Below are 27,500 nucleotides of genomic sequence, written 5' to 3'. Positions count from 1 at the left end.
CTTCTTCCACAGGTACACTTCTTCTCTGGACCTTCTTCCACAGGTACTCTTCTTCTCTGGACCCTCTTCCACAGGTACTCTTCTTCTCTGGACCTTCTTCCACAGGTACACTTCTTCTCTGGACCCTCTTCCACAGGTACTCTTCTTCTCCGGACCCTCTTCCACAGGTACTCTTCTTCTCTGGACCCTCTTCCACAGGTACTCTTCTTCTCCGGCTGCAGATCAGCGCTCGCTTCATTCAGACAAGTTCTGGGATCAGTTAACTTAATTTCATAGGTGTGTTTTCATAATCCCTCTTGCATCTTTAGGGCGTCGTTTACCCAAAACCTTCAAGTTCCATATTTTATTTTTCCCTTTGAAACACACATTTTTTCCATACACAAATGGATGCTGATTATAACTGTCAAGCTCCGAAAGAGCAGCATAAGAGTATCAATATGATGGCTTTTAATGTTGTCTATGTGGTGTTTTTAATCTGCTTTAAGACAAACCATGTGTAAGTTCATCAGTGGACAGCATTGCTGAGTATTTTCTGCTTAAAACTGCAGTGAACCAAAGACAGTCTCAAAAACACGGTTTGAAATCGCTGGTGTTTCTGACGTCACACACTACCTTGTAACCAATCAGATCAACGTGTGATCGTCCACCAGTGGATCTCTGAGTGAGTGAGTGGAGGCGGGGCTCATTTGCATATTCATAGAACTGTGTAACCAATCAGATCAACGTGTGATCGTCAACCAGTGGATCTCTGAGCTGAGGGAGTGGAGGCGGGGCTCATTTGCATATTCATAGAGCCGCGTATTCTAAAGGAGACAAGGGTGTCGAGTTACATTCAAGATATTTTAAGGCATGAATAATTATTTTTTTCAAGGAAAAAACGCTTAAATATGTCACTTGGTGATCAAAGATGAGTTTTAAGTGATACAATTATTGAGGGGGAATTTAAGATTGAGAGAATATTGGTTCAGAAGAATTAGTTCGTTCATGATACTTTTTTTTTATTTTCTTGTGTTTTGAGGTAAAAATCACCTTAAACTATGGAAAATTCATCTTAAAATGGGGTTGGAATGACGTGCTGGTGAATAATTTGTCGTGTTTATCTATTGTGGTGTTATTTCTAATGCCTTGGAGAGATTTCACAAGTCAACCGCATTCAAGTGCGATTGCGTTTACTATTTGCTCGACTAGATTTCGTGGCTCAATTTTTTTTTTTTAAAGGAATCCAGAGTTTCGCTAGAAAGTTGGTCTCTCAAATTCGCAGAAATCTGCTTGGTTTTCCCACATGACTTCATACATCGCTGCACAGTTCTCTGCAGACTTCACCAAAATTGCGACCGCACCTTTTAGAAGTAAAGACCCTTTGTAACTAAACGTATATATCCAAGATATTTTGGTCCTGTGAGGTGAAAAGCAGGTGCCTATCTTACATTCCTCAAGCACTAAACTTACTAAGAAAACACTCGGCGTCTGCACGCTTGCGTCACTGCTTTCGTGAGCTGGCCTTTCATTCTCTCTCACCTGTAGAGGCAATGAAGGAGTCTTCTGTTCGTGTCCCTGCTGCACAAACCCCGTCTGTGAGGCTCTCGCTGCACGTCACGCCGTCTCCTGTCCGCTCACACACACTCCCTACACACAACCTGACGTCCATGCCTCCGCTTAGAAGCGCTTTTTCCAGCGTTTATTTCAGGCTGACCTTTTAAAGGTTATGCAGTAATAATTGCAGGCTGACGCTAGTGTTTAGATTAGAGCCAGCCAGGATATTAACAGGTAATGCAATGAACACTTTAATGACTTCATTAATAAGTTTCAGATTAAAATAAGCTGCCGTGCATGCATGACGACGTCTATTCATATGCTATAGCGCGTGCATGCTTATTTTTATATGATATATTGGCAGAAAGGCTAAAGCGGGCCGTGCGTGGAGCCGCGGAGTCTCCATCTAGCATGTGTTCGTCAGTCTTGGCACGCTGTTAGATGACTCAAATACTGAAATGCTAGTCCCGGGGCCAGACCGGCCCTCTGCTTCCCAGAGTCGAGTCTGAACATGCGCTCAAACTCGGCAGAAAAATTCCAGTCTGATGTAAATTACAGTGTCGCGACACGAGTTGTTGCTCATTAGCAGAATCAGAACGAAACATGCGGCGCTGAGGAAACGCTTCATTTACATATCGAGCGGCTATTGTTCTGCGACTGTGCAATACACAAGTGTTTTAAACTACATTTCGCTCGTTCTCTTTTTTTTTTTATGACCTCGTATCAGTCTTTAAGTGTCATTGATATACGATTAAAGTTTTTGTTAATATTTAGATTTAGTTTTATATTTTCTCTTTACATTTTAATTGCATTTAAAGTTTTAGCAATAGTTTTTGTCATGTGTTTGTCTTTTTAATATTTTTAAGTTTTATTTTTTTTAATTGAGTTATTTTATTTAATACATACACAGACACAGACACAGACACAATGTATATGATTGCGTATGTGTGTATATATATTACACACACACACACACACACACACACACACACACACACACACACACTTATAATGTATGTGTGTGTGTATATATATATATATATATATATATATATATATATATATATATATATATATATATATATATTCATTGAATTATTTAAACAAAATTAACTGATTTATGATTTATAAATGTGACCAGTTAATGCACTTTAATTTTTAAAACTTTCTATGTCCATAACTTGAAATTGAAAACTTTTATTTTTATTTTTTAAGCATCATGTTACTGACACAATGTATACAGTATTTATATATACAAATGCCAGGCAAAATGCATAATGTCTGAAAAATGCTATTTATAAATTATCATATAAATGGTTGATAAATGAAGAGTTTCCAGTGAGAAAAAAGTTGTAAATAAGACACTCAAATGTTGATGTACCCAATATATATACTATATCTGCATTATATTATTTCAATATAACTATTGGAATCATATGTGTGTTCCCCAGTGTGAGTGATTTTCTCTGTTTTTAGTAAAGATTCAGTCTTTCTGTACCCGAGATCCAAGCACATATATGTTCTATATCCACTGTGTGTTGGGAGTTATGGATGAGTTATTATTGTTTTACATTCCACCTATTGCGCCTTGGCCCCGCCCATCCGTTCTGTGATTGGCCAGAAGTTCAGCTGAAGGAGAAGAGACTCAGAGCCTCTGTTTTGCATGCAATACTCCTGCGAACTCAGTCCGGACTGACTTTATCCCAGCCTATGCTCGAGTCCGTCAAACCGGGCTTCTGGCGACATGGTCGGAGATCACAGCATAACCGGAGACAGCCTGAAAACGGCCTCTCCTAAAAACGGATTAAGCTGTAAAATGGTCCTTCAGGCGGTGGGCAAAGTGCTGAGGTAACTCTCTCCCGTGCTCGTTCACTGATTTAAATTTGTCACTCCACTTCTTCACAGTGCGTGATATGCGCGCGCGCGCCCCGGAGGAATGCGCGCGCGTCTCTGTTGACGGAATGGAACTTTCCACTTGCATTAAAACTGTTAGCAGTGCAACTTTAATGTGCGTGTTTGCCAGGCTTCTTTAAGCAGTAATGATATAGTATCTTTCCACGTGAGGCTCTTATAGATCAGTTATTATTAGACTGAATTACGACCAGGCCAGCGCAGTTATTTCTGTGTCAGTGGACCAAAAGGTGCACCGGTATTTTTAGGCACCATATAGGCGCTTTATATATATATATATATATCTCTCAATCCCTGTCACACCTGTAGCTTACTCACTGCCTGTGTTGTTGAATGTGTAAAGCTAATATGAATATAAACATTTGTATGTATATTGCATGGTTTTATCCAACACAAAATATACTGTAACAGCAAAATGATGCTTACAAAAACAGTTTATTTTATTTTAATTTTAATTGTTTTTAATTTTAATCAAAAGGGCAGTATGCTGTGAGATCTGGGTTTGTTAAAAATAATGGCATACAAATAATATATAAGATGCCACTGAAAATCCGTCTTTTCATTGAATTTGTCATCAACAATGTGTGAATATATGGCTAAAATTTCATTGAGAATAGATAATAGTCAAATCATTTTCTGGCAACCCTTAAAAAAAGAAAAAGAAATAGCATTACAGTTATTTGCAATACAAAAGTTTGTTGTATAAATGTAGTCTCATGCACTTTACACATTATATGGTCCAAAAGTATATGTTTGTTATGCTGTCTAGTGTAGTAGTTTCAACACACACATAATACTCTTGGTTTACTACGGTATTTAGTTGGTGCTTTTTCTCCAAATGGCTTTTTCTCTCACTGGTTACAGTGGAGGCTCAGACTTGTTTATGAATATTCAGGTGTGTTTCAGTGAATAAGTAATTGTGTGCAGTCTGGGTCGGCCGGTAGCGTTGTGTTGTTCAGAGACTTCAGGTGAGAAACTAGAAGAGAGAGAGAGCGAGAGAGGTATTCCTGTCTGTCAGCGAATCCTTTACCGAACCGGGAACGTGTACAGTGTGTGCTTTCGTCTATAATGCTCTTGCTTTCTCTTTACACGCTCATTTCTCGAAGAACCAGAGGATGTTCTTGCTAGTGAGAAATTGCCTTCCTATTAGATGCCTGATAATTCCCGGGATTATCACATACTTGATAAATACTAATAATTCCTCTCCAGCTCTTGAAGTTTGTGCGGTTATGATTGCATATGTGTGATGTTTGCATTGCACCGAACAGCAGTTTTAATAACTTGCAACCAATTCTAACTATAGAGTGTTTATGAAGTTATATCAATCAATCAATACTTTATTTCTAAAGCACATTTAAAAACAACACGAGTTGACCAAAGTGCTTTACAGACTCATCATTTCAACAGCATTATATATTATTATTATCTGTATAAATAAAGGATTTGTGGAAAAGTGATTTTAATGCAATAATCTACAGTTTTTTTTTTTTCCATAAATCTCAAGCTGACATCCATCTAATTTTAGTCTCATGAAAACTTGGCGTTCCTGCTGACTGCATTCCCACAGACTGTGGCTTTTCAGAGAAAGAACTAATTTGATGTTTCTATAATAGTCTTTTAAATGGCACTGTTCAGGCCTGGAGAATGGAGACTGGTGGCTGGTCAAGTCAGCCAGTCTGGAGTCGTTGGCTTGGTACATATTGACCGTGGCTGAACTTAATCTTGCAGATTTGCTAATGTGTTTTAGGTGGGATCAGCGTCTGCAGAAATATGTGGAGACTCCCTAATGTTAAGTGACTTCGCCTTTTAAGTCGTCCAATAGAGCAGAAGGATTAACCCAAATATCAGGTTTTCTGAGCAGAAACCCTAATGACAGTGAGCAAACTAACCTACGCTTCTTCGCTGCCCATTAATTTGCCTATTATAATTTCATATAATTTTTTTATTCCACCTCTTTATTACTGACATGCTTGACATTTTTCTGAACCTGAAGGTCAGTTCTTGCGTAGGATTGTCATGTTTCTGATAGTTTAAATGGTTAACATTCTTCTTGAGACATTGCATCTTGGTGTATTTAATAACTCAAACAAATCTTTTTTTTTTTGAAAATGCATCAAGATGTGCCATGGCTGTCCTATAAGTATAGATTTAATACTTTTTGAGTTACTTTTTTTTTATACACTGTAAAAAATGTGGCTGCGATTAAAGTTTGTTGAGATAACTTAAATATCCAACTTAACTAAACTAAACTTAATATTTTAAGTCAAGCTTGAACACATACTTTTTAAAGTTGAAACAGTGTTGGATTTTAAGTTGTGATAAATAATCGCAGCAATTTTTTTTACAGTGTACTCATTTTATGCATTTTTATGCATTTTACTGCATTAATAAAGTAAGGAAAGTATCTTATCTCCATCTTGACTCCGAAAGTACAGAAATACGTCAGCAAGCGAGTGGAATGTTTTCCAGCGCGTCTCGCCCATAATGGACTAGGCATGCAGCTTCTGAGCGTTTGCCAGACAACGTGCCCTGAGAATAAAAATAGGCTCGATTCGACACAGTCAAACGTTCCTAATCCCGTTTATAACACAAACTTTTCACATTTCACAGTCTGAGGGCGACTCACGTGATCATTCATATCAACGGAGCGTGTCTCGTTCCCACAAACACCATCAGAAGATCTCCTGCAATCTACATATCTTTCCTTATGGGAGTCTGCAGTCGAGTTGAGTAGATTACGATCCCGGGAAGGAAGTTAGATACAGCTATTAATCATGTCTATTGCGTCATTTGCCTTTCCTGAAAACCATGCATGACTACAGTAAGTTTTCTGAGGAAAACAAGTCCTCCTCCCTCTTATATTCACCATAAATGGAGTCAAACGCAGCCGGTTTGTAATCAGACCCGTTCCTAATCAGAAGAACTCACTGTTTGGGGTCAGTGGACTGATGGGTAATCAGCAATAACTGCTTCATTAATCATAACTAAAGTCTGCATATGTGTTTAGTACCTGTGAGACGATCAGCCCTCGGATGGGTGATCACATTAGTGTTTTGCATCTAAATATATCTTTTTTTTTTTTTTTTTTGGGTAGTTGCGAGTTAAAAGCCACCAGATGTTCAGCGCTTCTTGTCTGAGGAATAGAACAAGTCAAGATGGTTATCTGTGTCTGTGAGAGCAGAGCTGAAAACCCCCTTATAATCTCCAAAGAATGCAGACAACCTTTGATCTGTACAGTAGTGTAATAAAACCTGTATATTACTGTGATTGCTGTTTTGTATGAACATTTGAAGCGGATAATGTATGGTCATACTTTTTAATGGAGTGTTTAAAAATAGTTTAAATAGGCCTGTTACACAGTCTTTGTTTTCAGGCTCGACTAGAACAAGTTTTCCTGCTTGAATGTTGATTATTCTCCTCATATTCTCCAGTGTTGCGGCTCCTCTCTTCCCAGTCTGTCAGTAACGCTCTGTTCACTTCCTGTCTCTATGAAGCCCCTCCTTCTGAAAAGCACACTGTGCTCTGATTGGTCGGCTGGAGCAGTGTGTGGTGATTGGTCGAGCGTTTCGAGTGTGTTGGGGAAATGTCCCGCCCCTTACCATAACCGCCAGTTTAACAAACTACTAACTAACTCAACCAGGCCCCGCCCCTTTATTCTGCATATTAATTATTATAATGAGGAATATTGTGACGTGTTCGTTCCCGGGAGAAACTCAAGACTACAATGGAGGCGTTTCAGGAGTTCAGAAACACTGACACTGATATAGAGGATAACTGGAACTTTTTAATCCTCAAACAGCGATGTTACACACTAAAGAAAGTCCACACTGTAAAAAAATAAAATAATTCAAACTTTGAAATACTTTTTAACTCAGTGTGCCGTGATTCGCCTAATTGTGAAATTCATTAGCAGCTGTGGAGTGTTGGTTGTATAGAGGAATATAGATGTGTAACAGGAAACATTTGTTGTGCTGTGAGTCTGTGGCTCGAGAATGAAGCTTCACATTGGGAAGCAGCTGTGCCGTGAAGCGCTGGTCTATTACCGCGAGCCGTAGCTCAGCGAGGACTGGAGAAGTGTCCTGTTGCGGAGGCTCTCTCTCGTGGGCCTTTAGACCTGCAGTTGTTGAAGTTTGAATGGTCCTTTGTTTCTGCATCTCTTCATGTGTTGTTCTGAAGTGGTGCTGTATGCTCAGGCCATCTCTGCACTTCTCAATCTGGCATGTGTCATGGAGAATTACAGCATTGAGTAAAGTAGTGTGTTGTAGCCAGTTAAGCACCATTGTTCAGTGAGCATTGAGTGCACACACACATCTGTCTGCCGCTGAGCAGATCTCCAAAGGCGATTTATCATTCAAAAAGCAGATGTAATACCTTGTCCTAACTGGACGAGATGCCATAAAATTCCAGCAACAAGCAGTTTGTCTGTCCAATCCTGATGCGACGCAACTACGAGACGTGACACAATAAAAAACGACAGTCAATCAAGATGCGTGTGTGGGTGGAGTCTCTGCAAGCGCACTGCAATCGCAACCAAATCTATCAAAAGGTCACAGCCAATCAGAAGCATGTGTGGGCGGAGTCTCTGCAAGCGCACTGCAATCGCAACCAAATCTATCAAAAGGTCACAGCCAATCAGAAGCATGTGTGGCCGGAGTCTCTGCAAGCGCACTGCAATCGCAAACCAAATCAAAAGATCACAGCCAATCAGAAGTGTGTGTGGGCGGAGTCTCTGCAAGCGCACTGCAATCGCAAACCAAATCAAAAGATCACAGCCAATCAGAAGTGTGTGTGGCCGGAGTCTCTGCAAGCGCACTGCAATCGCAAACCAAATCAAAAGGTCACAGCCAATCAGAAGCATGTGTGGCCGGAGTCTCTGCAAGCGCACTGCAATCGCAAACCAAATCAAAAGATCACAGCCAATCAGAAGTGTGTGTGGGCAGAGTCTCTGTGCAAATGCACTGCACTCGCAAGAGTCGCAACCAAATCAATCAAAAGATCACAGCCAATCAGAAGCGTGTGTGGGCGGAGTCTCTGCAAACGCACTGCATTCGCAAACCAAATCAATCAAAAGATCACAGCCAATCAGAAGCGTGTGTGGGCGGAGTCTCTGCAAGCGCACTGCACTCGCAACCAAATCTATCAAAAGATCACAGCCAATCAGAAACGTGTGTGGGCGGAGTCTCTGCAAGTGCACTGCACTCGCAACTAAATCTATCAAAAGATCACAGCCAATCAGAAGCATGTGTGGGCGGAGTCTCTGCAAGCGCACTGCACTCGCATCTAAATCAATCAAAAGATCACAGCCAATCAGAAGCATGTGTGGGCGGAGTCTCTGCAAGCGCACTGCACTCGGAACCAAGTTGAAAACTTTGCAACTAGTGTGGAATAATGCAGGGTTTCCAAATGGGAATTTGTGAGGAAACTGTAGGGGGGTTTGTGAGTTGAAAAGCTAATAATTAGGGTTGCAAACGATTAATCGCGATTAATCGAATCCAAAATAAAAGTTTGTGTATACAGATGTGTATTGTGTATAATTATTTTGTATATATAAATACACACACATGCATGTATATATTTGAGAAATATTTGCATTTATATACTGCATTTTTAAATGATTTATATTATATATAAATGGAACTATTTTATATATAAATAACACATTTTTCTTAAATATATGCATGCATGTGTGTGTATTTATATATACAAAATAATTATACACAATACACACACATTATGTAAACAAACTTTTATTTTCGATTCAATTAATCGCGATTAACCGTTTACAGCCCTACTAATAATTAATGAAATAAAATGTTACATTAATTAGACTGATCATTAATTTTTTATTAGAATTTGTGCAGCTCTATATATTACTGAAAAAAATATATATATTACCGTACATTTATTTGTATCTGTTTATCTGCATGTAATTTGAGCACTAACCAACATCAGAGAACCGTGAATGTGCAAATGTGTTGTTGAAACGACATTTTATCATACAAATTGTAACCTATTTGACTTCTAAGGTGCTCGGCTGACATAAATTTGGGAGATTGAGGATTTGATGTTGATGAGTTTGCCAACACTCCTCTCTGAACGGGAGTTTTATCCCTGTGTCCACAAACTCTGACTCGAGATGCATCGCACCATTAAACTCTCACACACTGACTTTCCCCTGAAAGCAGTTTCCAGAGACACTTCCTAGCTTTAGTGCCGCGGCTTTCCAGGAATCATGAACCGTTTGTCTAATTGTGCTTTACACGGAGACGTTTTTCCTATGAGTTTTCCGCATACAGACAACACTGTCAAACACATCCCCATTCACGCGAAAACGGCTAAAAACGCTGTATTCTGCTGCCAGGCCACTAGATGGCGATGGATGAAACGCTATAGACTGAACACATAATACATAAGTCCTCTGACTACTTCGTTTAGAGAAGCTGTCAAAGCTGATGTAACATTCCCGTTTTTATAGCATTAAATAACTAAGACCAAACTTGTTTAAAAAAAATTTACACTTAATCTTACATCAGCATGATAAAAACTAACAAAAATTACAGGTTTTTTTGGGGGGGAAAACATGTATTCGAAGTGTAATTTGATTTAGTTTCCATCGCGTCCCGTTAGACTCCATGGGGAGGGCGGGGTTTCATTTACATTTACACACCCAACATGTAAATAAACGGCCAAAACGCATAAGTTTAACTTTTTTTTTAGTTAAAAACGGTGACGTGTAAACTAGAGGACGACCGATTAATCGGTTTTGCCGATATATCGGTACCGATAGTTGATTGGTGGAACTATCGTTATCGGCAAAAATCCACACCGATAGTTTCTCCGGGTTGTGTCCGTTGCTGGATTTTAAGAATATCGGTTGATTAATCGGTTATCGGCGCGTACGATCAAACCTAAATATCGGTATCGGTGAAATCCACTATCGGTCGACCTCTAGTGTTACACAGCCCCTTAATCGACTGAAGAAGGAAGAACACACTCGAAGAACAGCGATGAGGGGAGTTCATGGATGCTGCACATTGAATTGATCTATAAATTATAGATCTTTTATTAATTTGCATATCCTGGTCAGGGCGATGATGGACTGATTGCCGAGGACAGTATGTAGTGTGCGAATATAAAATGGCTTCATGTAAGGAAAGTCATTACAGACTTGGACTTCTACAGCAAAAGGCAACTTGGCAAAGAGTTTTGTAAGGTTTGTGTGTGTGTGTGTGTGGTAGTTAGTGGTCAGCGTGTGTGTATGAGTCCTGTGTGTGTGTTGAGCAGGAGTCAACAAGGCCGGTCTGTGTGTGTGTGGGGCGTAAACTGGCCCCGGGCCCCGGACTCCACCAACACGGCATCAGCTGTCTGAAGACCAGGCCGTGTGTGTTCAGACCGACACACACTCCGCTTTATAGTGTTCCCGCTGTTATTGGACGCCCGTGCGTTTGGAAAAAGCCACTAAGATACAAGACCTCTTTCTGACTATTTGGCATCACATGATCTTTGATTTTAGAAATCTCCTCATTAGAGCTTAACTAATATTGATGTGGATGATGACTCGGTTAAAGAGAATTTCCGGTTTAATGGATCGTTCAGCCAAAAATAAGGATTGGCATCATGTACTCGTCCTCAAGTTGTTCCAAAACTGTATGAATTTCTTTAAGAAGATATGAAGATATGCTGGTAACCAAACAGTTGATGGGGAAATTATTTCCGTAGTATTTGTTCAAGTCAAGGTAACTGTCTGGTTACAAACATTCTTCAAAATATCATCTTTTGTGACAAGAAACTCATACAAGCTTGGTGACAAATGATGACCGTTTTAATTGTGTGGGTGATCTAGATCTTTAATGGGAAAATAGTTTTAAAGTTTTAATGGTATGTATAACTGTTCTTTAATGTACAGAAATGACCTGCATTTCTTAAATGCCGGTAATATATTTTTTAAAACGCATCAGCAATCACTCCACATATTGTCTCATGGCCTAATATTGAATTAAAACACACCTTTTGTTTGACAGTAAAAGTATTTGTACAGTATTACACAAATAAAAATGGTAAATAATAGTTTAATAAATTGTTATTATTTGAATGAACTTAAAGGGGTGGTTGATTATGATTTTACTTTTCTAACTGTATTTAGTGTGTAATGTTGCTGTTTGATCATAAACATCTGCAAAGTTACAACGTTCAAAGTTTTGTGTGTGTGTGTGTGGTAAAGAGCTCTTGAAGCTCCGCCCCCTGTGCCGGGAGCAGCAGCTCATTTGCATTTAAAGGGACAGACACAAAACGGTGCGTTTTTGCTCACCCTCTAAAAGTGACAATTTTAACATGTTGATGTTATTGATCTGGACACAGTAAACGTGTGTTGATGTTATTGATCTGGACACAGTAAACGTGTGTTGATGTTATTGATCTGGACACAGTAAACGCGTGTTGATGTTATTGATCTGGACACAGTAAACGCGTGTTGATGTTATTGTTGGTTCTGTGAGATTGTGTTCTGCGTTCTGTGATGTCATTGCTGGATCGTAAAGCTCTGCTCTCCTAAACATTAAAGCAGCAGTTTCCACTGTTTCCACTGAGAGGGTGTGTGTGCATGACGTCACGTGTGTGTGTGTGTGTATGACTGGGAAAGGGGCGGAGGGTCTGATGGTAATATAATCGCCTGGGCTAAGAATAGTTGTGTAAGGAAAGGCCTGCATGTCTGTGGTCTGGTGTGTTAATTACAGGGCAAGGTTAATGTGCAATCCTGCAGATGTGCTCCGACTCGGGCGAGGCGTTCTTCCGCATGAGCCGTCCGTGTGTGCTTGCATGAGCCAGAAACTCTTCCTTGTGGTGGTGCAACGAATCACACAATTTACGGTGTTTGAGCGAAGGATCAGATAAAAAAAAATATATATATATGGGGAGGAGGGGGGGGGGGTAACTTTGCTTTTCATTTATTACTTAAAGCTAGTTCTTTAAGTTCTTCAATACCACATCAAAAACTAGTTTAAAACAAGTGAACAGTCTGTAATAAAATTAGAACAAATACACAGAGTACAAGCAGAGATTAATACTAAGTAAATAAGTTAACAAAGTCTAACAGTAGTATTCAGGTACAGAAATTAATAATTAAGTCTAAATGTAAAATAACACTATTGTTCACTGTATAAAGTAAATATAGGTTCATCTTTGTTAAAGCTTGTTGATCATGTGGTGCCGAAGAAATAATCTGTCCCTGAATGTGGAGAAAACCAAGGAGGTCATTAAAGATTTTAGAAGAAATAAAACCACACATTTACCGGTCTACATTATTAACTCTGCAGTTGAAATGGTTAATACTTACGTTTTTAGGCATTCATATTTCAGACTCCCTTTCATGGTCTCTCCAGGTCACCTGTGCCATTAAGAAGGCACACCAGAGGCTTTACTTCTTGAGGTGTCTTAAGAAATATGGTATGTCACTAAACATTTTAAAAACATTTTATCGCTGTACAATTGAGAGTATATTGACAGGCAACATTATAGTATGGTTTGGCAGGGCTACTTTAAGTGAATTGAATCTTCTGACAAAGGTAGTAAAAACTGCATCAAATATTATTGGGGTTCCACTGGAATCACTCTAGGACATTTTTACTGGAAACGCAGTACTGGGTATTATACAGGATGTTAGTCATCCGGCACATAGTCTCTTCTCCCAACTCCCATCAGGGAGACGTTTGCAGAGCATCCCAATGCGTACATCACGGTTTAGGGATCGTTTCTATCCACAGGTTGTAAGGCTATTGACCGATAGTGCAAGAGGAAGGAGGGTTAAGCTTTGAGCGGATGTTATAAAAAATGTTTTATTCTACTTTATGTATTGACTGGTGCTGAGAAAGTGCTAAGGCACATTGTATTTCATTGCTGTGGTACGAATATACAACAGCAGGAATATTAGGCTGCCGTCACTTTAAGACCGAATACACCGACCGGAAAAACTGACAAACATCCGGGTTCTTCTCAACTGTTCACTAACCACGTGCCGAGCCGTGAGTCCATACGGATGTTCTGCGATCCACTGCACCCCTATTTACAAGCCCACCTCTGAAACAACACACCATATCTCCATATAAAGCTCCACTAAGTCCGTATTGAATATTTGCCATATATATTCAATGTTGTTCTGACCTCTTTGCCTGGTTTGGTCCCGTACAGGAAGGGTAAAGGGAAGCCCAATGGGAAGAAGCCGCCCACCGAGGAGAAGAAGCATTACCTGGACGCCGAGTACACCAAGGTCCGAGTCGTGGACTTCGAGCTGAAGGAGCTGGTGGTCCTGCCGAGGGAGATCGACCTCAACGAATGGCTCGCCAGCAACAGTGAGTGCCTCGCGCCACATGACCGTACATACATGCAATTAAAGGGTTAGTTCACCCAAACATGTAAACTCTGTCAGTAATGACTCTCCCTCATGTTGTTCCCCGTCAGACTTTCCTTCATCTTCGGGACACAAATGAAGATATTGTTGATTAAAGCGCTGTCTCACTCCTCCAGAGGCTTCTGTTGGATTTGAAACTTGCCGGCCCAGAACGTTAGTAAAGACAATGTTTAAAATAGTCCAAGTGACTACAGCGGCTCAACCTTAAAGGAGAAATCCGGGCAATTTTTAAGTTAATCTGGATCGTTATATCTTTGTGAGTTCTGTCTATAGAAAGAAAAACTAACCGGATTGGTGTTTGCAACACGGAGCCGCTACCGCTAATGCCCAGAGCTCACTCAGCTAACGGCAGTTATGGGGCATATTCATAAAGAGTGTGTGTGCCTCTTAACAGACACAACATGCAATTAAAATGTCTGTCCAACATGAACAGGGTCCTTACATGACAACAAGATGCGTTTAGCAACTTAGCCATTGTTTAAATTCACCTCAATAGTGTTTTAGAGACGGCTAGCTGTAGTCTCGCGCTGAAGTCCCGTGGGAACTCCCGTTGTATCCGGCAAAGGTATTGTTGACTGAAGAGTGTGAGGCTAGTTCTTCGTCTGTATACTCGGGTTCGAATAAATAATCCGACAGCGTCGGCCAATAGTGAGTCTCCGTTCTGACTCCGTTTTTAATGTTATCGTTATCAGCCCGACAAGATAATTTGGCCGATATATAAAAGCAAATAATTAATGTATTATCACACACATGACCAGCGTCGGCCAATAGCGAGCCTCTGTTCTGAGGAGTAATTACTGACATAATTTACATTTCTGTGTGAACTAACCCTTTAAGACCAAAGTAAATGTACACCGCAGCATTGGTGTGTGCCTCTCACTGCTCTTGTCTTCAGTGCAAGATCAAGCCCATATCTTATTTTATGTATGGGATGCATTTATTGTATGTGTTTTAATAGTTACACATTTTAATTCAATACTCTGTAACTTCTGTTTTAATTTTACAAGCCTAACCAGGGACAGGGGTTGCGAATTAGTCATGGCTATAAACCTGTATGCATGGCATCTACTTTGTATTTTTTATAAAGGAATGTTTTATGCATTTGTCCCTGTCAAATAAACATAAAAAAAAATAATAATAATAATAATAATGTCCTGAATGCCGTTTCATTATATTTACTGAGAGTAATAATATTAAGTGCCCTTTAAAAAAAAATTTAATTGTTACATAGTCATGAAAGTCTACTCCTTTTAAGTGCACTTAAGTTGCCATTTATTTCATTATTAATATTATATTATCTGCAAAATATAGGTTTTTTAAAAATATATCCTTTAGGGATGCACGATATATCGGCCACCATATCGATACCGGCCGATATATGTTGATTTTTAATGTTGTCGGTATCGGCCCGATAAGATAATTTGGCCAATATATAAAAGCCGATAATGCAGTATTTCCTTCAGCCGAGACTCTTCAGATGTGCACTGTTCATCATGATGGTTTTGAATTGTTAGATTGTACTGTGAAGGGTCGTAGCACTTGCATACTGCTGTCCTACTGCTAGTTTAATTGCTTCTATTGTTCTCATGTGGAAGTCTCTTTGGATAAAAGCGTCTGCTAAATGAATAAATGTAAATATTGATCAAGATCAGCTCTGTAAATCTAAAGTCGAATCTCTCGTGTTTACAGGATCTCTTCTTTTGGACGATGGCTAGAAATGCGGAGGAGAAAATGCTCCCCAGTTTAGCTAAAAAAATAATAATGTTGTTTTTAATGTGGGAAAGGCCGCGACCCTTGACCCCAACCCTGGCCGACCGTCTGCCGTTGTTGTGTCTCGTTTCTCTGGGTTTTGAAAACATCTCTTCTGTTCATCAGAGGGAATGCATGATTTCATCTGTGTGTTGCATAACTCTGATAAAACCAGCGCAGAATAATAACATTCCACGAGTCTCTCCATTGTGTGCGTTTCCCCGATGTTATCTCGAGACTCCAGAGACGGCTGCATTTAGGAAACCTTAAAGGGATAGTTCACTTTGAAATTAAATGTTGGTATGTTTTATCTTACCTGAAGTGCATCAAGATGTCGGTGTCTTTGTCTCCGCAGTAGTTTTGATATTTTTAGGTCAAGCCGTTCTTGTCTGTCAGTCATATAATGCAGGTCTATAGGCACTGTCTCCAAAAGCATGCAGAGAAAAGTCCACATTACACAATTCCCCATCGTAAGTGCACATTGATGGCCTAAGCTCGCGAACTCATCCGGGAGTGTTGAGTTTTCACTTATTCCCAATTTGTAAGCCTTCTATCTTGACACACGACTCGCTTCATTGTTCAGGCCAATCAAAGGCATACGTTGAGCCGTACAGCCAATCACAGAGTTTAAAAATGCAACGTCCAATCGAAGGCGGTTAGATTAGTTTCCGGGGAAGAAAGATGGACGTGGTTGTATAAAAGAGATAAAAACTATATAAATACTGTTCGTTTTATCACACAAACCGCTTGTTTCGTGTCTTAGGCCATCAGTGTGCACTTACGATGGGGAATTGTGTAATGTGGACTTTTCTCTGCATGCTTTTGGAGACAGTGCCTATAGACCTGCATTATATGACTGACAGACAAGAACGGCTTGACCTAAAAATATCAAAACTACTGCGGAGACAAAGACACCGACATCTTGGATTAGGGCTGTCACTTTTGTGAAAAAATCCTGTTAGATTTTTGTAGGGCTGCAACTAACGATTATTTTAATAATCGATTAATCTGTCGATTATTTTTTCGATTAATCGGATAAAAATACAATTAAAAAAAGCATTCATTCCCAACCCTTTATTCAAAAACAGAACTGACAGTGCAAATTCACAGTGCAAAAAAAATCTTCAGAAAGTGCACAAACAGGTCGCTCCTTGATAGGGATGCACCGATACCATTTTTTCAGAACCGATCCGATACCAAAAATTCTGAGTATCGACCGATACCGATACTAATCCGATACCAGGGCAGTTTTTTTTTTAAATCAAGTAGAATTTCTATAAATGTGTGTTGAACTGATAATCACTATTTTGTGTCTTAAACACATTCTACTTAATACAGACAACTTCATTACAAAAAAAAAAAAAAAAAAAAGACCATAAATGCTATTATAAACTAGAATAGTGGATAATTAAGCATACAATTTAGTCTAGAAAAATCACAAGTGCACAATAATTGTATTAAATCTGAACATGAAAAAACTTTTAGTGAGGAACAAATATTAGAATAAGTGTAACACTAAATTTGGTAAAACGTTACACATTGCTCTTTGTATTGTTGTAAAATACATTCATGAAAAACAAGATAACAAAAATCAAAAAGATTAATTCTTTTATAGCCTACAATAAAATGGAGACATGTTTTAAATGTATAGCACATCGGTTTAATGAGGCAGCAACATGATGGATAGTACAGAACTAGAAAAGCTATTAATAATCGTTCATTGCGTCGCTGTATTATGATATGAAAGGCCCCAATACAGTGCGGCACACAGCGCTTATGCGCATCCCGAGCGCAGAATGATGCCCTTGAAGCAACACGAGTCACAGCGCGCAGCGCGTCGAGTCCGCGTTGAAAAGTTCAAATCACAAAGGAAAGACATATTGATGCGTTGTGTATTATACAATATCTATCTATCTATCTATCTATGCAATAGTTTATTGAGCATTTTCTATTAACAGTTTTAAATGTCAGTTACTGTGCGCGTGAAGAACAATTATAATGCTCTGACTCCAGTGTTGTGAGAGACACCCGGTAGAAAGCAGTTAAGGTACAGCAATAAAGTCCAGCAAGAAAGTTATTTAATGCAAAACCATAGACCTTTATCTACAGATCAAGTATAATTATAGTAACATTGAATCATCTTGGAGAGAGTTGTTCATCGTGTTGACCGTCGTAACCGAACGCGACGCTGTGTGATGCTGAATGGAGAATGACTGACAGCCGCAGCGGAGGGAAACGTGTACGTGATCTTGAATTTAATGACTTAAATCTTAATTTCTATCTCACATTATACTATATAATGGCTTCAGAACACTTATAATATAGTGCACGACAACTTTATGATGCTTTATAATGTTTTTGTCCCTTTTGTGGGGCTTAACAATAGCACAGAATATACGCACAATTTTTTTTTTACATCTCCGTGTCGCGCGACACAACGAATCGATAATGAAATTCGTTGCCAACTATTTTAATAATCGATTTTTATCGATTTTATCGATTCGTTGTTGCAGCCCTAGATTTTTGAGACATAAGTGTTCATTGAATCGATTGTAAAATCGGTTTTCCATGTCTAAAGACGTTTCCATTTTCCAACCAAATATAGGCAAATCCACGGACAACTAACAGGCATTAGGACGAGCGTAAAGAGGGCGCTTGAGATGCGCACAAGTCAGCAATATTTCTGATGATTTATTGCCGTGAAGTTTCGTGCTCAATACAATACAAACTTTATTTATAAAGCACATTTAAAAACAAGCAAGTTGACCAAAGTGCTGTACATTGACATTTAAACAGTAAATAAATAAACTTCAACAGACAATTTCAACGTCTATCATGCTGGATTAAAAGCTAAGGAATAAAGATGAGTTTTAAGTTGCGCTTTAAAAACTGCGAGGCTGGGGGCCAGTCTGACATGAAGAGGCAATGCATTCCACAGTGACAAACAGAAGCAACATTCAGGGATTGAAATGAACACCCGCCAATCCGCCAAACGCGGGTAAAAATGAGCTTTGGTGGGTAACGCTGTCAAATCACGAGCCAATTTGGCGTGTTTCTATGTTTACTCACTTTGCTGGGGAAGTTCGTGTAGCCAAATCTGCGCGGATTTAGCGCAAATATGCAACTTGTGAGTCATCATGATATATTAAATACAGCGTATTGTGCAGAATCTGCGCATTTCTGGCTTACTTGAACACACACGGCACTAAGCAACAAACAACGTGGCGCTTGCTCACTTGCATTGAAGTAATAGCGAATATTAAAAAGCATTTGGTTAACAGAAAAGACATTATTTTCCAACATCCTACATGTTCTGTGTATTGTATTGATCTGTCCACCTAACACAACTTCTTTGGTTAAAAAAAAAAAAAGGCCTTTAAAATCGATTCCCTTTTTCATTATCGAATCTTGGGTTGGTTGGTCCGATCGATTGTGCAATCGATTTTCGAACGTAAAGTGACAGCCCTATCTTGATGCACTTCAGGTAAGCTAACACATACCAACATTTAATTTCAAAGTGAACTATCCCTTTAATGCCCTTTCAAACTTATTAAACCAAATCACTGCCTTTTAATTAAGCCTTTCCCAGTCTCATATGCCATCGCTTCATGCATTTCACATTCAGAAATAATATATATATAATATATATATAAAAATGATAGAAAAGATGTAAAGATTTTTCATGTTCAGTAGTAAAATGTAAAGTCGCTTAAAAGTTAGTCATTGTTTTTGCGTATTTTAATGAGGAACACAGAGGTATTAATCTTCTTTGCCAAATGATTAATTGCTGAAATATTGCTGTAGTCCTGTCATGATTTATTAATCGTATGATTGAGGTTATTCAATCTAATCGCAATTAATATTGAGACAACTGTGAGAAATTGAGAATTGTGCAGTTTAAATTTTAGTCGTGTGTGTGTGTGTGTGTGTGCGCTCGTTTAATCATATTATATTATATTAAACTAAATGATATGGGCCTATTTATTATATTATTATATTCGATTCCAAGTAAATAAATAACGTATTAGGCTTACAGAGGCATGAAAACATGATTTGCAGTTATTTGTCTGCATGAATTGTCAGCACGGTTCATGATCGTGACGTATTGCGATGTTTGATTATTGCTGTGACCTCTGAAACCTGTGTGTGATCCTGCAGCCACGACGTTCTTCAACCTCATCAACCTCCAGTACAGCACCATCTCCGAGTTCTGCACGGGAGACACGTGCGCAGCCATGACCGCATGCAACACGTGAGTACCTCCACACTGCTCTGCGACCCTCGGGGGGCGTGACCTCTGCATGAGGTCGTGACCTCCGGGTGAGGATGGAAAAAAAGCTTTAATCAGAAATACATTTTATATTATTTTTTTATTTTGTTGTTTTTGTTCATTATTTCTCAAATACATTTTCAAATTATACAACATTTTCATGTTACATTTTTTTATATTTATTTATTTTTTGTCATTTTTGTATTTCCTAATATTTCTGAAAATGTACAAAATGTTAATATATTCAATTAATTTTTTTAAATATTTTTTTAATTCAAAATGGTAAAAAAAAAATAAAAAAAATAATCTAGTCTATTTCAGTAATTGATGATTGTATCTGCTGTGATTTTGTTTTGTTTATTATACGTATAAATTGTGTGTGTGTGTGTGTGTGTGTGTGTGTGTGTGCACGGACTGTGCGCGTGTGAGAGAGAAAGGGAAGGAACTCGAGGGTTTACTGAAGCATTATGGGTAGAGGCGCTGTCAGACAGTCTGGTTAATGAGCGACCACAGAGACGAGTGAAGGAAGAGGCGGCGACGTGTGAGCTGACGAGATTAGCATACGGTTATATGTATCGGGGAAGATCAGCGATTGGAGGAAAACGGTCATGTGATTGCTGGTTTTAGATTTATAAGACACATCGCTCTCTCTGTTTTTGAACTGTTAAAGGCTTAAGAAAATTAGTGGTGTCCGACCCTGAGGGAAGTTTTATGCTTTTTCTTCTTTCTTTTTTTTTATGGGCACAGCAGGAAAAAAAAATCTTTTTTTTTTTTTTCGTTTTATTAAATTTGGGCAAGCAAAAATGGCAATATGGATGTCACAAAAAGGATAATTGAAGGATGGTGGATCAGCTGATGCGTTTGCGGTGTTCAAGGGGTTAATAAATCCCGTATCAATGTAGAGTTTAGCTTTATGACTTTATGACTCGGATGTTTATGGATGTAAATGAGGCGTAAACGTGTGTTTGTGAAGTTGACCCTGACGGCTGACTCCAGATTTATGCATGAGTGAAGTTTCGGAAAGAAAGGAAAGAAAAAGAGGGAAAACCTTTACAAATGTATGTTTTTTGATTATTATTATTTATTTATTTATTTTTAATGAGTGTTTGTGTTTCTAGGATGCTATTTGACGTCTTGAGACTTTTTCTTTTTTTTGTTATGTTATATCTTAAATGTTTGTATATATATATATAAATGTATCTCTCTCTCTCTCTCAGGACGTATTTCTGGTACGATGAGAAAGGGAAGAAGACGAAGTGCACAGCTCCTCAGTACGTGGACTTCGTGATGAGCTCCGTCCAGAAGCTGGTGACCGACGAGGACATCTTTCCCACTAAATACGGTGAGCGAGTCTCTAGCGCCCCCTGCTGGCTGGAGTAGGACACTGCAGCAAACACACACGAGTATATTTCCGTTTTGTGTATTTAAAAGCAAATCGTCCATTTTTATTAAATAGCTAATAAACACTCATACAATATTTCACAAACTACAGCAATTTATTATTTTTAATCAATTTCTTAAACATTTATCCATGCAACCATCCGTGTGTGTCTTTAAACTGCAAGATTTTAGTCTTATGACCCATATAATTGTCACATATAATTAAAAAATTATGACTTCCAGGCCTGGATGGGAAAATATATTCTTAATATATATAATGTAATATAACATTTCTAAAAAAATATATATAATCTGATTGATCATGATAGTGAAAATATACAACACTGTTCAAAAGTTTGGGTTTGGTAATATTTTAATTTTTGTAAATCAGGGATGCATTAAATTGATCAAAAGTGACCGTACAGACGTTTTTCCAATCAATGTTCTTTTGAGCTTCCCGTTTATGAAAAAAATCTGAAAATATGTTTTCAACATAATTTATAATATTAATAAATGTTTCTTGAGCATCAGATCATCATATTATACTAATTTTTTTTTTATTTTAATACACTTTACTATATATTCACATATTTGATGTTTACAGATACAGATGTTTTGACAAATACAAATTTTGACTGTATTTTTGATCAAATAAACGCAGAATGCTGAGCAGAAGAGACTTCTTTGGCACACAACTTTTAGTGTGTGTGTGTGTGTGAGAAAAAAGGTTAAACTAATAATTATATAGACTCATATAGACATTTCAAGCCTTTATTTGTTATAATTTTGAAGCTTATGAAAACCCCAAATTCAAAATTAGAATATTGTAATAATCTGGTGTGTGTGTGTGTGTGTGTGTGTGTGTTCCTCAGGTAAAGAGTTCCCCAACACCTTCGACTCGCTGGTGAAGAAGATCTGCCGGTACCTCTTCCACGTGCTGGCGCACATCTACTGGTCCCACTACAAGGAGACGGTGGCCATGGACCTGCACGGACACCTGAACACACTGTACACACACTTCGTGGTGTTCATCCGGGAGTTCAGCCTGATGGACCCGAAGGAGACGTCGATCATGGAGGACCTGACGGAGGCGCTGTGCACGCCGCTGCCGCCGGTGCCGCAGAACCACGTGAGCGAGAGATGAGCCGCTGGAGCCGGAGCTGTGCCACGCCGGGCCGGAGGACCTCAGCCGCGCTCCGCGGACGCTGGGCCTCACACTCGAACACCGGTGTCTTTAGGACCCAGTCAGGAGCGCTCACACCGGGCCGAGGGACCGAGAGGTTTAACCCTTTAACCAAGATGCTTTTCCCTTTCCTCCCCGATCCTCCCGCTTGTGAACGGAGTCGCGCACACGCGGCCTCTCTGCGCACCGGTCGCCGAGATCATCTTTATCGGCGAGCGCGTGAGAGCCGGGTGTGTTAGGTTTTCCTTCGTCGCGATGAACTTTGTGAGATGATCGGACCTTTTCCTTTAATTTATTTGTTTCCTTTTTAGTTGATATGTTTCCGAGCGCCTTCCTTCGCTTCACACGAGCAGCACTTTCCCTCTCTTGGTTTAATAAGGGTGTTGGCCTGGTCCTCGTACGGTATAAAGGTTTCTTTCTCATTTTTTATAGGGTAAAAGGGGTGTGTGTGTGTGTGTGTGTGTGTGTGTGTGTGTACGCGTGTGTGTGTGTGTGTTCAAGGCTTTTGCACTCAGGATCTGAGAGAGCTGTTAATGCTACCTGCTCACCCGTTAGCCTCTCGGTGTCACTTTACTCATCGTATAGCAGTTCCCATCATCCTCATCCTCATCCGTAAGCGGGATAGACTTGTGTTGCATCATATTAGCATGTTAACCACTGTAGAGGAGTCTCCAGCGTCCGGCTCGTGTGTGTGTGTGTGTGTGTGTGTGTGTGTGTTCTCTCTCGAGTGACAAAGACATCAGCCTTGTCTGCTGTCGAGTCTCGGGTCTGTCATGACTAGCCTCGTGATGAAAAGACGATTTGCGAACGGAAAGAATGTACACTTAGTCTCTACGTGCCGATCGCAAAGATTATTATTATGGTGGAGTGAGTGAGTGAGCGAGCGAGTGAGAGAGAGAGAGATGGAGAGAGAGTGAGCGTGTGTGAGAGAGAGTGACCGAGTGAGTGAGTGAGAGAGAGAGATGGAGAGTGAGTGAGTGAGAGAGTGACCGAGTGAGTGAGTGAGAGAGAGATGGAGAGAGAGTGAGAGTGAGTGAGTGAGTGAGTGAGTGAGTGAGTGAGTGAGTGAGTGAGTGAGTGAGTGAGTGAGTGAGTGAGTGAGTGAGTGAGTGACCGTGTGACCGAGCGAGTGAGTGAGTGAGTGAGTGAGTGAGTGAGTGAGTGAGTGAGTGAGTGAGTGACCGTGTGACCGAGTGAGTGACCGAGCGAGAGAGAGAGAGAGAGAGAGAGAGAGAGAGTGAGTGACCGAGTGAGAGAGAGAGAGAGAGAGTGTGAGTGACCGAGTGAGCGAGTGAGAGAGTGTGAGTGACCGAGTGAGCGAGTGAGAGAGTGTGAGTGACCGAGTGAGCGAGTGAGAGAGTGTGAGTGACCGAGTGAGCGAGTGAGAGAGTGTGAGTGACCGAGTGAGCGAGTGAGAGAGTGTGAGTGACCGAGTGAGAGAGAGAGAGAGAGAGTGTGAGTGACCGAGTGAGAGAGAGAGAGAGAGAGTGTGAGTGACCGAGTGAGCGAGTGAGAGAGTGTGAGTGACCGAGTGAGCGAGTGAGAGAGTGTGAGTGACCGAGTGAGCGAGTGAGAGAGTGTGAGTGACCGAGTGAGCGAGTGAGAGAGAGAGAGAGTGTGAGTGAGAGTGTGAGTGACCGAGTGAGCAAGTGAGAGAGTGTGAGTGACCGAGTGAGCAAGTGAGAGAGTGTGAGTGACCGAGTGAGCGAGTGAGAGAGAGAGAGAGTGTGAGTGACCGAGTGAGAGTGACCGAGTGAGCGAGTGAGAGAGAGTGGCGGATGTTAGTTTCCCCGCGCCGCTGTTCGGAGGAGTCGTGTCGCGGTGAACTCTTCGTGAGACGATCCGACCTTTTCCTTTTATTTAATTTATTTGATTTCTTTTTTTCTTTTTAGTTGATTTTTTTTTTTTTTTCAGGGCTCCTCAGTTCTGGCTTTTTGTTTTATGTATTTTAATAATACTTTAAGTTAAAAGCGATTTAATATTTTAAGCTCTGCAAATTATAACCTAATAAAATATTTAAAAGTCACAAACTATGGTATTTAGTGTCTTGTTTTTCATCAGTGAACTCTAGAAGTGCTGCGGTTTCATGTGTGTCGGTCATTTCAGCCATCAGTGTTATTATTATTATTATTATTTGATGGGATTCAGTATTATGTTTGTTAATGTTTAACAGGGAAACTCCAGGTGAAAAACTACATTACCCACAATTCTCCAGAGAAATCTCCACTCCACCAATCAGAAACCAAAAGGGCTCCGCCCAATCCCACGTCGATCTGATTTTTTAAAATACTTTTTTTGCTTTAAATCAAAGTTTGTAATGTTGGGATTCTCCTCCAGCTGGATTGTTTGGTTCATGGATCACAACGTTTAGAAAATCCCAATTGGGAAAATAACAAAGGCTGCTGGAAAAGTGTGGCACTTTTTTCACTAAATCTCTGCTTTAAATGTGTTTAAAACCAAAAATACAGCAAAAATAATAAATAAAGAATAAAATACAAAGTTGGTATAATTTATAAAGGAAATACCAAATATTAGATTATTTTGCTATTAATAAATGCCAAATTAATAATTTAATTTATATAAAATTAGTTTTTTTGTATATAGTATATATATTATGAATAAAATACAAATGTTATATAAATGTATTAAACAATACCAAATATTAGATTTAAAAAGTGCTATTAGTAAATGGCTAAAATAGATTACAATATATATATATATATATATATATATATATATATATATATATCAGTAGAAAAAAAACTTTATAATAATATTTTCTAAACAGAAATGTACACATCTTAAAGACTGAAAACCCATTTTAAAAATTGACATTTTATTTGAAAAAAGAAGTAAATCACATCCAGTATTTTTATTTCTGACAGTTTCGTTCTTTTAATAGAGCCTCGCTACAGATCACCAATATGCAGATTATTGTGCAATTCAGCATTTTATTATTTTACAAGATATTAATACAAACCATACACAGCCATAAAGATCCACATTCTCCATGATCAAGCATCTTCATTTGTCGGCTCTTACAAACGCGGAGAACACGCTGTCCTTCTGCTCCAGCAACACATCAGGCTCGTCGTACTCCACGATCCCGCCGCGCTTCATCACGATCACCGCGTCCGAGCCCAGGATAGTGTGAACGCGGTGCTGTACCACACACACACACACACACACACACACACACAGAGTGAGGGTTCAGATTTATAAACTCTGGGGTTTATAGTAGGGCTGCCCCGTTAGTCGACTAGAAGAGGCTATTTTTTTTACTTTTTATTGAAATATTAGTAGCAACTTTACAAGTCTGCTAGCTCTAATGCTAACCTAGACAAATGTGCGCTGTTATTAGACGTGTGTGTATATACACTGTAAGTGTGTGTGTGGAGAGTGTGTTACTGCATGACATGTATGCGCGATCACTTGCATTTAACTTAAAATACTGTCATTTTTGGTCATACAGATATAAGAGTAATGCAAACTGTAAAGAGTCTACTTTTATTTATTTTTAAACTCCCAACAACAAAATGTTGTGCTTTTGTAAAATAATGTTGCTTTCTGTCGATTCGGTCTCCGTGAACTCGAGCGCATCACATAAATGAACCGAAACTCCGCGTATACTCGCCTCCCTGACATGAGAGATATATCTGTAGAAAGCTTGACATTTAGAAACGCGTTTAGTCGAGGGCACTCTAGTTTATAGATAGTAATTCTCCTGCCAGGCTGTCGTTGAAAATAATAACTTGTTCTTAAAGGGATAGTTCACTTTGAAATTAAATGTTGGTATGTTTTATCTTACCTGAAGTGCATCAAGATGTCGGTGTCTTTGTCTCCGCAGTAGTTTTGATATTTTTAGGTCAAGCCGTTCTTGTCTGTCAGTCGTATAATGCAGGTCTATAGGCACTGTCTCCAAAAGCATGCAGAGAAAAGTCCAAATTAAACAAATTCCCCATCGTAAGTGCACATTGATGACCTAAGACACGAAACAAGCGGTTTGTGTGATAAAACGAACAGTATTTATATCGTTTTTATCTCTTTTACACAACCACGTCCATCTGATCTGTTTACACCGGATTTCTTCCCCGGAAACTAATCTAACCGCCTTCGATTGGACGTTGCATCTTTAAACTCAGCAGAAACGCGTGTGATTGGCTGTACGGCTCAACGTATGCCTTTGATTGGCCTGAACAATGAAGCGAGTCGTGTGTCAAGATAGAAGACTTACAAATTGGGAATAAGTGAAAACTCAACACTCCCGGATGAGTTCGCGCGAGCTTAGGCCATCAGTGTGCACTTACGATGGGGAATTGTGTAATTTGGACTTTTCTCTGCATGCTTTTGGAGACAGTGCCTATAGACCTGCATTATACGACTGACAGACAAGAACGGCTTGACCTAAAAATATCAAAATTGAAACTACTGCGGAGACAAAGACACCGACATCTTGATGCACTTCGGTTAACATAAAACATTCCAACATTTAATTTCAAAGTGAACTATCCCTTTAAGTCACTTGCCTGGTTAAATAGAGATTCATAAATAATAATGATAGTAAGAGATGCAGATACTCACGGCGATGGTCACCACTGTGCGGTCAGCGAACGCCGTCATGACCACTTTCTGCAGAATACTCTCCTAGAGGAGCAAAAGATCAACTTTACATACAGAGAACACACAGTGATGTTATGTGCATGGCCACTAGGGGTGCTATAACTAATCAACTAATTGAATATTCAAAACCCGTGACTCCTCCCTGCATGGAGTCTCTCGTTTCTTTACGCAAATCTTCACTCACGTCTCACACATTTCCAAAGGGGATTATAAACGTTTGTTCCTTGGTTCGCTTTTAATTAGGCCTGTTATGTTCATGTTCTTTGCTGTGGTAAAGTAGAAACCGCTGTAGGAAAGATAGCCTACCTTTTTACCTGCACGTCAAATTATTCTGAACACAGTTTGTGCTTGTTATTAGACAGGGCGAGGCGCGGCAAGTTTATTTGTAAAGCGCGCGTGATTTTAGTTTCGCTCTCTCTGGCAGCACACAATCAAACAGCCTAAATGTCTCT

General features: G+C 39.5%; 2 protein-coding genes across 4 annotated transcripts in view; one reads left to right on the top strand and one right to left on the bottom strand.

Annotated features, from left to right (window-relative positions):
• The window catches only part of mob2b (MOB kinase activator 2b), a 52,153-nt gene extending 27,698 nt beyond the window's left edge, over positions 1-24,455 (top strand). For 2 of the 3 annotated variants that reach the window (XM_079620080.1, XM_079620079.1), the window contains exons 2-5: positions 13,627-13,787; positions 19,754-19,847; positions 21,083-21,207; positions 22,118-24,455. In XM_079620080.1, coding sequence (XP_079476206.1) covers positions 13,627-13,787; positions 19,754-19,847; positions 21,083-21,207; positions 22,118-22,389 — 652 coding nt within the window. In that variant the 3' untranslated portion in view covers positions 22,390-24,455. Of the gene's footprint in view, positions 1-3,186; positions 3,382-13,626; positions 13,788-19,753; positions 19,848-21,082; positions 21,208-22,117 lie in introns of those variants that run through there. The other variant, XM_079620078.1, reaches the window with a different exon arrangement.
• Positions 24,456-25,251: 796 nt separating this feature from the next.
• abcc8b (ATP-binding cassette, sub-family C (CFTR/MRP), member 8b) overlaps positions 25,252-27,500 on the bottom strand; it is a 77,257-nt gene continuing 75,008 nt past the window's right edge. Inside the window, exons 39-40 of the mRNA XM_079620048.1 lie at positions 27,010-27,072; positions 25,252-25,590 (exon numbers count right to left, since the gene is read on the bottom strand). Coding sequence (XP_079476174.1) covers positions 25,453-25,590; positions 27,010-27,072 — 201 coding nt within the window. The 3' untranslated portion in view covers positions 25,252-25,452. The remainder of the gene's footprint in view (positions 25,591-27,009; positions 27,073-27,500) is intronic.

The sequence above is a fragment of the Phoxinus phoxinus genome, assembly GCF_949152265.1.
Source record: "Phoxinus phoxinus genome assembly, chromosome: 8".
Taxonomy (NCBI): Eukaryota; Metazoa; Chordata; class Actinopteri; order Cypriniformes; family Leuciscidae; genus Phoxinus; species Phoxinus phoxinus.
Note: the sequence above shows the minus strand (reverse complement) of the source record. Positions and strands in the feature narration are given on the sequence as shown.